Source organism: Dicentrarchus labrax, unplaced genomic scaffold (assembly GCF_905237075.1).
Source record: "Dicentrarchus labrax unplaced genomic scaffold, dlabrax2021, whole genome shotgun sequence".
NCBI classification, from domain to species: domain Eukaryota; kingdom Metazoa; phylum Chordata; class Actinopteri; family Moronidae; genus Dicentrarchus; species Dicentrarchus labrax.
Window position 1 is genome coordinate 19,648,517 of NW_026136718.1, and position 11,615 is coordinate 19,660,131.

At 40.6% G+C, this 11,615-nt stretch overlaps 1 protein-coding gene across 1 annotated transcript in view; it reads left to right on the forward strand.

Annotated features, from left to right (window-relative positions):
• ell (elongation factor RNA polymerase II) overlaps positions 1-7,750 on the forward strand; it is a 35,896-nt gene extending 28,146 nt beyond the window's left edge. Inside the window, exons 7-12 of the mRNA XM_051376715.1 lie at positions 947-1,028; positions 2,769-3,396; positions 3,803-3,869; positions 4,508-4,679; positions 4,816-4,860; positions 4,958-7,750. Of these exons, the coding sequence (XP_051232675.1) occupies positions 947-1,028; positions 2,769-3,396; positions 3,803-3,869; positions 4,508-4,679; positions 4,816-4,860; positions 4,958-5,068 (1,105 nt within the window). The 3' untranslated portion in view covers positions 5,069-7,750. The remainder of the gene's footprint in view (positions 1-946; positions 1,029-2,768; positions 3,397-3,802; positions 3,870-4,507; positions 4,680-4,815; positions 4,861-4,957) is intronic.
• The last annotated feature ends 3,865 nt before the right edge of the window (positions 7,751-11,615 follow it).

The window sequence follows — 11,615 nt, forward strand, 5'->3', positions numbered from 1 at the left end:
TAAATACAGGTGGGAACACTGTACTAAAGCTTCTAATGGAGGTGGTCAGGGATAGAGTGGTGTGAAAACAGATGTGGTATGTCCCCCATCCCATTGACTGACCTTTGTAGTGTGCATATGGAGAAACCCCCAATACAACATCCACACCCAGAATGAGCTGCAGTACCATATTCTTTCTCTCTCGCTCTCTCTGGGTCACAGTAGAGTGTCATGCCACTTTCTCACTTGTACTGAACTAGCTGCCAAATTGTTCGACCATTAAATAAACACGCAGCAATGTGAGATTATACTTGGTCTTCTGTAGAGCAGAATTTATGTATTTAAAAAAACAATGAAGACCGTTAAACTGCTACAAAACTTGTAAACAGATTTAATTATTTAATGAAATTTTGCCTTGTCCATTTTTCGAAATGAAGTGTGGTTTTGATAAAACGCTGCTCTGTCAAGTAGGTCCTCCTTTGCTGTGTTGTTATAGCTTCCCACTCATCTTCACAAAGCAACTGTTGTAACTTGTTTTTAATGTCCTCATATATAGAATTAGCCTGTCACTAAAGAAATGGCAGCTGCGTATTTTCTAGTTTTGCTCGAATGACATGTCTTGGGAGTATTTTTTCCAGCTCTATGAGCATAAATCGCTGCAAATAAATTTTTTAACAAATTCTGTGATGGCTTTAGTCGTTGGTGTATGACCCAAAGTGTCTAGTCAAACAAGTTAGCTACTCTTACACTGGCAGAACAATCAGATTTAGTTGAAGCCTCCAACGTTCACACATTAGCACCAATGGAAATGCTGTGGTCACCTTAACGGGTAGGTGGATAGATAAAGTAATGTTCCTGTAGTGCTGGTATGCAGTTTACAGTTTAGATCATGCAGAAATGATATCGTGTCTGTGTGTGTGTGTGTGTGTGTGTGTGTGTGTGTGTGTGTCTGTCTGTACCATCTTAGGAAACAGAGCCAGGCCCAGAACAGTTCTGCCCCTCCACTGGAGAGCCCGCCCAAAGACCTGGCCGGCAGCTCCCCATCTCAGGTGAGCTTCCCAGTTGTACAGTAACTCCTCCTCCACTGCGGATAGTGATGGATGATATTCTCTCATATTTCAGATTTGTAAGAGATTAACGATACACATCACAGTATACCGATTTTTCAAATATTTTTTGGCCATGGGAATTCAACATTGCTGTTATTTCTTAATTTGATGAATTTCTTGGCAGAATTAATTTTGAAACTCTCAAACAGCTTGATGTTAATTCAGTAGAGTGTAAATACACTCTGCATAGTTAATTTTTAACCAGAGCTTGTTTGCCTTCAGCCGTTTTAGCTGATCCAGTAGAAATGATAGGGGAATTGAAACAAAACTGTGTATTGGATTTCTTTTTTCACATTTCCACCAGTTTACACTACAGCCTGCTAACTGGGTTGTCTCTGCAGTCTGGTGGTTTCCCAGTAAGGCTTTCTAAATTATCTGGCTTCTTCCAAACCAATTTGTGTTTCCTCTCTGATTTTAGTGAATTGAAAAGTGCTTTTACAGTACACATTTTCTGAACTGGTTCCAGTTGACCCGTATTAACTTTACTCAGTTATGAGCTCTGAGAGAACGTTTGAACAACTATACATTGTTTGCAGGAGAACTATTAAACCAAAATAGCCACCACGGAACACTTTATTTAAGTGAAACTCTTTTTCATCCTGATTGCATAATTCATTTTATCATATTCCTTGTCCTGCTGCTCTCTTTTTAGGTCAGCCCAGACTCCTGAGTTTACCCATTGTTTACACTTCCATTAGGTAGAGGAAGGAGGAGCTGCTCTGTTATATTAATAGCTCCTTCCTCTCAGATTCTTCTCACCTCAGACACCTACTGTATGCTCCTTCCTTTCCGCTCCCTCCCTCAGTAAACACAGCACACAAGCAAACAGTACCCCAGGCTCTTTTTTAGATTCACTGGTATTAAAATTGAGAGCACCACACCAGGTAAAGCTGTGTGTAAACTTCACATAGGTGAGGGGGGAATCAGGGAGAGCTGCAAGGCAAACAGGGTGAGACCATGTCCACACAAAGACTGATAAATCTGGAAATAACTTCCGTCCCTGCTAGCATTACATTTCTAGTCATTTTTTCCAGTCAAGATTTCCATTCACAGAGTCAAAAGGTAAAATCTCCCCATCTTTATCCTTTTGTTAGGGAGAAAAATAAAATTGCTCATTACTGCCATCATCTGAAGTGGGACTGCGGATCTCAGCCCAACTTCAGATTAAATTTGGCTTCCTGACAATAGCACCCCCTGTTTTTATATAGCAACAGACTAATTAGCATAGATGGAGGCCCAAAACCAAGAAGAAAATATTTTCAAAATTGTTCCTCATTGGCTTTCGTTGGTTTTTCAGAACCCCAAAGTGCCCCTGTTGGGACAGCCAACACACAGTGACTGGGTCAGCCACTCCCAAAAACATTAGTGTGGGCTGGGTCAAACGGGGCTCGTCTGTAATGTAATCCCTGGTATTGTGAAAAGACAGCACAGTCATCATAGTCTCAGTGCTACTGAGAATACAGATCCTCTAATACTCTTTTCTTTGTACTCGTTCTTTCTTTGTGTTGCTTTCTCCATCTATGTGCATGTCCTAGACACTCCCTTGTCCTCCACAGCTCAGACAATTTTTGTTTGCTCTGACCTGAACTGCAGTTTTCCTCTCACTCGCTCTGGGGTGAATTGAATTCAGACTGAACCCTATCTTAGGTTCTGCTACTAAATCTGCTATTTTTCTGCCAGAAACGGCCCGCTGCTGACTTCATCGACCCCCTTGTCAACAAAAAGCCCAGGATATCGCACCTCGCCAGCAAGGCTGCAACAGCCCCAGTCAATGGCAAGCTCGGCTCCATCAACGGGAGAGGAGAGGCAGGTGGATTGCAGGCAGCAGTGGCGGTTTCTATCTCAGACGGCGGCATGACATCCAGCTCCCAGCAGCTCCCTGTGCTGGACATCCCTCGTCCATTTGAAGCACTGTCGGATGTCAGCAACGACTCCAGCCACAACGGTAGAGACTGTGACTCTCAGGAAACAGCGGTGTCCGAGAGGCTCAGCCAACCGCCTTCGCTTTTCTCGGGCTCAACGATGCTCACTGCACCCAGCATTGGCACATCATCTCCTGGACCCATGGTCCTGGAGGGGCCTCGGGACAAGAGTCCTTCATCCTGCAACAACAAGTCCAGGAAGAAGTCAAAAAAGCATAAAGACAAGGAGAAGAGCAAAGACAGGGAGAGAGTGAGAGAAAAGGCGCAAGAGAAGGAGAAAGAGAAGGAGAGGAAGAGTCGTGAGGAGCGTGTGCCTGAGCCTAACAGAGCCTGTGAGATGAGCCCAGCAAGCATCAAAAGCAACAGTATTCCACACAAAAGCACAGGTGAGCTCAACGCACGCACACATCTTTTTCTTCTCCTGTACAAAATGTTTGACTTAGTTCAGTTTCACAGCTCTTGCAACAGATGAGAGTTTTCTGAATAAAAGTAGTGCTTCATATGTGGATGGACACCAGTTAGTCATCACTGTGAAGTAGGTGCTGCATCATGTGACCAGTATGTGACTCACTGATTGAATGGAGACCCCTGCTGTTCAGCTTTATGCCTTCAATTAGATCAAATACACACACGTGAATCCAACTGGCAGATAACATCTTTAGAGGATTGCACATTTATGAGTATAATAATATGATAATAATGAATTAGAAATAATGATCTCTTTGTGGTGTGTTTTACGCAGAGACTCTGTGAACTTAACTTATTAATGACATTTTCTAAATCTTGTTTCAGATCTGAATGGAATGTGCAACAGTACCAGTATTCCTTTGTCATCACCTGAGGTGGCAGACTATTTATTGTGAGTATTCAACAATTTTAAATCTCAATAGATTATACAGCTGTGCTGCTCGCTAAGAGAGTTTGAATTCTCCTAAAATTCATTAATAGATAAATAAATTGGAGACGGTTAGGCCTCCCTGGGGGGGCACGGGAGATTTGAAGGGGGAGCACAGAGAGAGAGACGTGTGAGGTGAAACAGACAGGTGCATTAAAAACAACACGTTAGTTATTGTAATTTGGCCCACTTATAGCAGCAACACTCCAGAATCATCTGGTTTTAAGATTTGTTTTTGAGTATCAAAGTGATCCAGTGATGTTTGTCTGTACGTGCATGTGTACATTGCAAACAGGCACTGCTGATAACTAATTCAGCTTACTTTTATTTGACAAAAAAATACTTTCAATTGGCCCCATTTGCCACATGTTAATAAATGTAAGGTAGAAAACAGGGCTCAACTTATAGCCCTCAGTAGCTCAATGGGCTTTGTGACTGGAGATATTAGGGAAGCACAGTCTACAGTGTTAGACTTTGAAAATCTCTGGGATTCATTAATTTAATTGGTCTAATTACTATTATTACTCTCACTTGAGTAACTCTTACTTTGTGACTTTCTCTCAATCTCTTTTCACGAAGATTTTCTCTTATTTCCCTCTTAGGAAGTACACAGTGATCGGCTCGCTGGAGCAGCGTCAGAGGTATAAAAACGATTTCAACGCTGAGTACAGTGAGTACCGGGGTTTGCACGCTCGGATAGAGGGCATCACCCGGCAGTTCACGGTGCTTGACAATGAGCTGAAACAGCTCCACCAAGGCACAGACAAGTACAAGGTAGGTCGCACACAAATGTGCTATTTTGTTAGAAAATGTCTTGAGGAACTAAATAAAATGTCCTATTTTATTTTACTGATTCATTTTACAGTACATCAATTTTAATCATACCCATTTTTGTGTCTTCTCTTCACAGACAATCCACAATCAGATACTTCAAGAGTATCATAAAATAAAAAAGGTAAGTTTAACTACAACCCACTACAACAGAGTTTGATGGCATAAAGTTTCAAAGGAGATCAACAGATTGTGACTCTGTGCTTTCTCATCCCTTGCAGACTAATCCAAACTATAGTCAAGAGAAGAACCGCTGTGAATATCTACACAACAAACTGGCACATATAAAGAGACTTATTGCCGAGTACGATCAACAGCACCTTTTAAAGTAGTTAGTAGACATTGTTTCCCTGTTATCTCTGGAAACCAAGCAGATAAAGGAAAACTCTGGATTCCGCTTGTGCTAAAATAAAACGTTCTCATGAAAGATGCCATGAAGAGAGGATTCCCCTCATTGGGGCCAAAGGCTCTAGTGAGGACTAAGCAAGACACACAATCTTCTTTCTCTTTACTTTTTTTTTTTTCTTTTTCTTTTTGGAGGATGGGGTTGTGCCTGGTGTGGCCAGGTCCGTCTGTGTAGTTACAATGCATCCAGGAAAAAAGGTTCTGCGTGGCTTTGTTTTTCTCTACAGCCCACCCTGCTTATAGTGCACAGAGGTCTGAAAGAGTCAAACATGGAAACTTTCCCACTTTCTTGGGAGATATGCGAATAATCTTTCCTGTTTTTGAAACCGGAGAGAAGGGGGACACTGAGATGAAAACTGCAGATTGTACGCCAAATGCAACTAATTTGTTTTTTGAGTAAAGAAAACTTAAGTGAATTTCCCCATATACTGAATCGAATGGTTGTGACGTTGAATTTATCTCTCGGTTTTTCTTTTATTTATTTTTTGACACTTAACTGGGAGGCGGGGGCGGGGACTGAGTCTGTTCTACACTCCTCAATATCAGTACTTAAAAGCTGTCTCTCTTATTTTCTGTCCTCGCATCTTGAATGTCAGCCAGTATTTTATTCAGAAGCTGCCTTGTCCATCTAATTGTCAAACTGTTGGCGTTTATTATTTTTTTTTCTCTTTTGAAGAGATGCAGATATTACTGTTTAAATCAAAATGATGCCTCTAAACGCACCTAGTCAGACGCAAGTTTGTGCGCTTGGCTTTTCTTTTCTAAAAATCATGTAGATTTCTTTGAACACGGTCTCCTCACTCAGTCATGACGAGCTGAAGTGCTTGTTCATTGGTTACAGCAGTGGTCCTTAGTTTCATCATGTCGTATCAATGAAAAACTAGATTTAGTTCTTAATTGGTTGTCTTTCCAGGTTAGGTCATGACGGCTTTTGTAGCAATAGAATGAGTCAAGGTTATCTGAAGAGTTCATTTCCAGTTATACTCTTCTTCATGCTTCAGAAGATCCTCTAATTGTAAGATGATGCAGACAGGGGATGTAGATCTGAAGGCTTTTTTTTTTTCCAACTTAAAAATGTTTTTAAAAATTAGGTAGAGTCACAGATCTGATATCTCCTAAGTTACCATCAATTTCACATTTTTAGTTATGTTAAAATAGTGTTTACAGTGTCTTTAAAAAGATCAAATTCTTTGTTTTGTCTGCTCATCGACCCACATGAATAGTCCATTGAGACGACTGTTAAGATGAAGCCATCCTTGATCATCTTCCAGGTGTTGTCCTCTTGGAGAAGGAGGGCTCCCCTGCGACCAGTTTTTGCCTTTTTCAAATGTGATGTCAGATATTCACAGAGGTTGACCTGAAATCTTTTTCCTGGATCAGCTCTCCCTTTCTGAGAAGCGTCGCGTCAAAGGCGGATCCACGAGACGGATCCGTAGATAATTCAGAAATGCTGTATCGGACACTTAACCCGATGAAGGAGCGAGTCGAGTTTAGTCAGCGAATGCGTTTCTTATATCGATCTTTTTATGTGAATATGAAAAATCAGCACTTTTTCTCCTGATCTTGCTGTTACCTGGGGGTTTTGTCCAAACGACTTTTCTCTTTGTCCATCAGAGTGCATGCTTTATGAATGTGTTACAATGAACAGTCTTTCTATCTTTACTTGAAGGAAAAAAAAAAACTGCCCATGGATATTAAAATCCAAGCAAAGGCCTAGTCCAACTGAATCAGTATGTAATCAATTCGACATGGCTCTGACCAGCATGTATACCAAAGTGCTTACGGAATGGGATGAAACAAAACGCTCTACCAAATGTTGGCAAAGGAACATGTCGCAGTATTCTCGGTTTCGTGTTTTTATCATGTCTTTTGTCATAATTTATCATCCAGTGGAATCTTTCTCAGTGTTTTCTTGTGAGAAGTCAGAGGACGGTCCTTTGCTCCAGATGGGATTTTGCACGACTTGGCTCAAGTGTTTCAATGTAATGCCAGGTTTCAGATTATATCACTCAACTAATGCAAACACTACATCAAGGCCAATGCTCCGAGACTCATCACAGCGATGCTGCTGGGTCTAGACTGAGGCTGGATTTGGAACTTGATGATGTCTGGGTGAGGGAACATACAGTTTGTAAAGGTCTTTTTACCAGAATCAACACTCGGCATCGCCCAGTACTGCAACCTTTTAACAAGAAAGACTCCTTTCACCATTCTTACTGTGGTATCTTGTTTTCTAAAAGCATTCTGACATGATTACTGTATTACACCTCTTATTACGGTCAAATCCATTGTGAATGAGCTCATCAGTAAACATGTTTTGATCCGATGGAGAGCAAACTGTTTGAAAGTAACGATATGCCAGCACAGGAGTACCGTTGTATGAGCTGATTGTGCCAAAATGATCTGTTGTATAGTTTTTTTCTTTTTTTTTTTCTTTTCTCTTCAGTATATACATGCTGCTGTATGAGCAAAGAGGTCTTTGGAGAAGAGTCATGAAATGTTGGCGCTAAAACCCAAAGCACGCTTTTTGAAAACCATAAGGGACTGGGACTGAAATTGATCTTTGTTTCAATAAAATTCTTTAAAATCCTTATTTGTGAAATTCTGAACCAGTTGTCGCTGTCCATTATTGTAATGAAATTTAATTCTAGTGTTAGTTTCTGCACATAAGATGAGATTTTAGTATTAATGCTGTATTCTAATGTTAAACAATAATTATTGAAAACCTTTATAATGTTATGGAGAATAATGATTGTGTGTGGATAGTGATGCTAACACTACAGTATTGGTGTTTTGTTGGTTTCTGATGGATACACAATTACTGTTTTTATAGGACATTTTGGCTTCGACAAAAGTCAAAAAATTTAACTTTTTCCTTTGGAAAGTACATGGAGCATCTATTATTGGCTTCAAAAACAGGTTTTTGGAAGCCCTGAGACATTAAGTCTGGATACACCGTTCCATAAATCTATTATAAATGAGAAACTGGTGTATTTGATGGAGCTTTCTTTTTCATCTCTGTTTAATGGACTTGCCGACATTCTAACATTTGTTTACAATTACTGCGGCCTGTAATGTAGAGGATGCCCTGTAGATGGCAGCAGTTTCCCACTGTTTGTTTCCAAATCCTCCACACAGTTCTAGCACACCTTGTTTTTGTTTTTGAAAAAAGCAACACGTTTAATAGAAACATTTGGATCCCTCTGGTCTCCCCAGTTTGCATTGTTTCTCCTGAAAGCTGGACTGTTAGCGACACCCTCAGCAATGATTGAAGGTGGCCTAGTTAAACCTTCCCTTTTTGTATTCAGGCTGTTTGTGCAGTCTGTAGTATTCTGTATGTGGTGCCTGTGTCTAATGGGCATCCTCTTGAATGTGTGTCATTTACTGCCAAGTCTGTGCCTCGCACCGAAACGTGGATCCAAAAAAGGCCGTGGCATGGCAGCGTGGGCAGAAGATGCTCCTGCAAGGCAACAGGGAGGACAGGGCTCGCTGTAATCTGACACACTGTGAAAGATCCCAGAAATCTACATAGCGACTGTGTTCCAGTTGGCTGGGCTGAGCTGTGCCTGAGCCTCGCTATGCTGCTACTGGCTCCCATCCCAATGCTGGCCTCAGCGCTGCTCAGGGAGCTGGAGGGGGCCCGGTCAGCGAGTTCACTGTGGCAGGCTTCCATCTCTCCCCCTCCTCAACATACAGCAGCATATACACTGGCATGTTTACACACACAGCAATAGGCTCTCCTCCACCTCTGTGTTTCCTAGTTGGACAGGATTTCATTTGTCTGGGATTCCTGTGCTGAAATGCGGAGAGGGGTCTACTTCTATTTGGATTCTCTGCTAGCAGAGTGGGTCAGTGCTTTAATGTAAAAATGTAGGCCATGGTAGAATGTCTGTCTGTCTGTCTGTCTGTCTGTCTTGCATTTTATAGTAAATTCCAGCTAAATTACTCCTTTTTCTATGTAACCTGCAAATCTTTACATCCAGCCACAGAAACAGCTACTACTGGCCTCATACATGTAGGTTGATATGCTGAGAGGAAAACATTTCTGACTCCTGGCACCTGCGTTGTGGACGAGCACACGAAAGACCAAAGTACAAGGACATACAATTGTGTCAAAATAACAGCCCTTATATAGTCACAATTCAAAAAATCGGATCTGTAAAAGGACAGGCCAGTGGACTGTGAATGTGTGTAAATTATAAATATATAATCAATGTGAGGGTTATGTAACTTTATTTTTTTGACAAAGTGAACCAATACATTATAATATAAATGATTTTGTGAAAGAATGTAAAAATAAAACTGACCTTTGCTCTTTTTACTCTGCTGTCTGTAGCTTTCTGAGTTTTATTCATTTTGTACTCGTGGTACAGAGAAATGAGCACAACAACAGTGGTTGTGCAGCACTGAAAGCACAAGGCAATAACCAGGATGATAAACATTTGAGTTTTTCATCCTGATTACCTCTTGTTCATTCTGCACTGTCTCGTCCTCTGCTATGGATCCTGTATCTCTGTTTGGGACTGCGGGTGCTTCAGCTTCATGTTATGACCCTCCGTGTCACTTTCAACAGGAGGAGGATTGTTTCCCCTCGCTGCGGATGTTGACACCACATCAGTATCTGATTATAAATCACATATCAGAAACACACAAAGGTCTACTTTTTCTATTTACAAAGTGCAGATACTGTAGGAAGTTTATTACACGGTTGATGGTCAAACATTTCAGCCATATTGAGGCTGCACATGACTAAACCATCTTCTAAACAATACTAGCTCTGTTGTAGATTGCCACACTGGATCAGCCAACTTCTCTGTGAATGAGCTGAAGACATTATTCTGTAGTGTCACATATCCATTCATTCATGCATTTAAACTCCTGCTCCGTCTATAAAAATGCAATCCAATAACAAATTCAGCATTTTACCATGGCTGCTCTCATTACTTTGAAAACTACAGCATGTTTAGATAGACCTGCTTGTCTTTTGGTGCACACATTTGTATCCCACACGTGTGGTAATACATGTGTGCATATGTATATTTGTGTGTAAATATCTGTGTGCATGCATCAAAGAACAGCTACATGTCTGTGTTACAGTGTTAATCAGTGTGAATGCTGGTTCAGCATTCAGTGCTTTGTTCTCTTCTTTCATCTTCAGTCATTTCCACCGTGTGAACATGCTTGTGATCAATGCATCTCATTTTTCAGCGTTTCCAGTGCAGTGCTGTTGAGGCCCCCCCCCATGCGGTATATGTCGGTATATGCTCTCAGCTCTTTGCATTTTATGTTCTAAAGAAATGCAGCTCATGTGTCTGATATGACACAAAGCCTTTCTTCTTTCAACATACAAAGGCAATTCATTTCACCTTTCAGCAACGCATTTAAGCTCTCAGCTTCCTTAGTTAATGCAGTCCAGCCTCCAAACTGCCAGTTTTACATTTCAGCTACATCCTCTTTTTTTCCCAGCAATGCAGTGCAATGCATTACAGCTTTCAGATCTTTCAGGCAATTTATCTCAACTGTTGGCAGTCATGCATTTTCTACAGGAAGTGCATTTTCTAGTGTAGGTAGACGAGTTCCCACTTTATTGCTACTTTACTTTATTAGTCTTTATCTTCCTCTGACAGCAAATAACAAAAGCAACAGCAAGAAAATTAGTTTTTTATTAAAGTCCTAATTCATATCTGAAACTGGACCACCAGGAGTAAACCCTCTCTGGCACTGTTCGGCTCATATGCTGTACCTTTCTCCCAGCTGACATTTGTACTCATCACATACAAGTGTAATCAATATTAATAAGCATTCCATATAGATGTGCCAGTTCTAGGACCCAGGTGTTGGCACACACTGCGGTCACGGTTACATCTTCTATGGAAGAAAGACAGAGAGAAATTGAAAGTTGTTGTGTTCTGGAGAATTACTGAACATTGAACAATTAAATCCTTTCTACAGATGTTTAGGAAGCAAGGAAACAGGAAAACAACACTAGTTTCCAGATGTGCTTCATGTTTCTGATTATGTGTGTTGGCTGCATTTGCCTACTTTGCAATATACTGCAGCTATTTCAGCAGACACTGATGATTTCTACAATTAATATCATATAATGGTAAGAACAATATAATACGCTATAGAGATAGAGAGAGATAGATATAGATAGAGAGATAGAGATAGAGATAGAGAGAGGGAGGGAGAGGGAGAGGGAGAGAAGGATAGATAGATAGATAGATAGATAGATAGATAGATAGATATCTATATATAGAGAGAGATATAGAGAGATATCTAGATATAGAGATATCTATCTATAGATAGAGATATAGATATAGAGATATATATGAAATACAAATGTCAGTGTCTTAAAATGTGTGTATGCCCTGATTGTGTGACCAAAAAACGTGGTTATGTTAATAACACCCAATCAATATATAAAGTTAAAGTTGAATAAATATGAAATCTAAAATTAATTACAGTTAAATT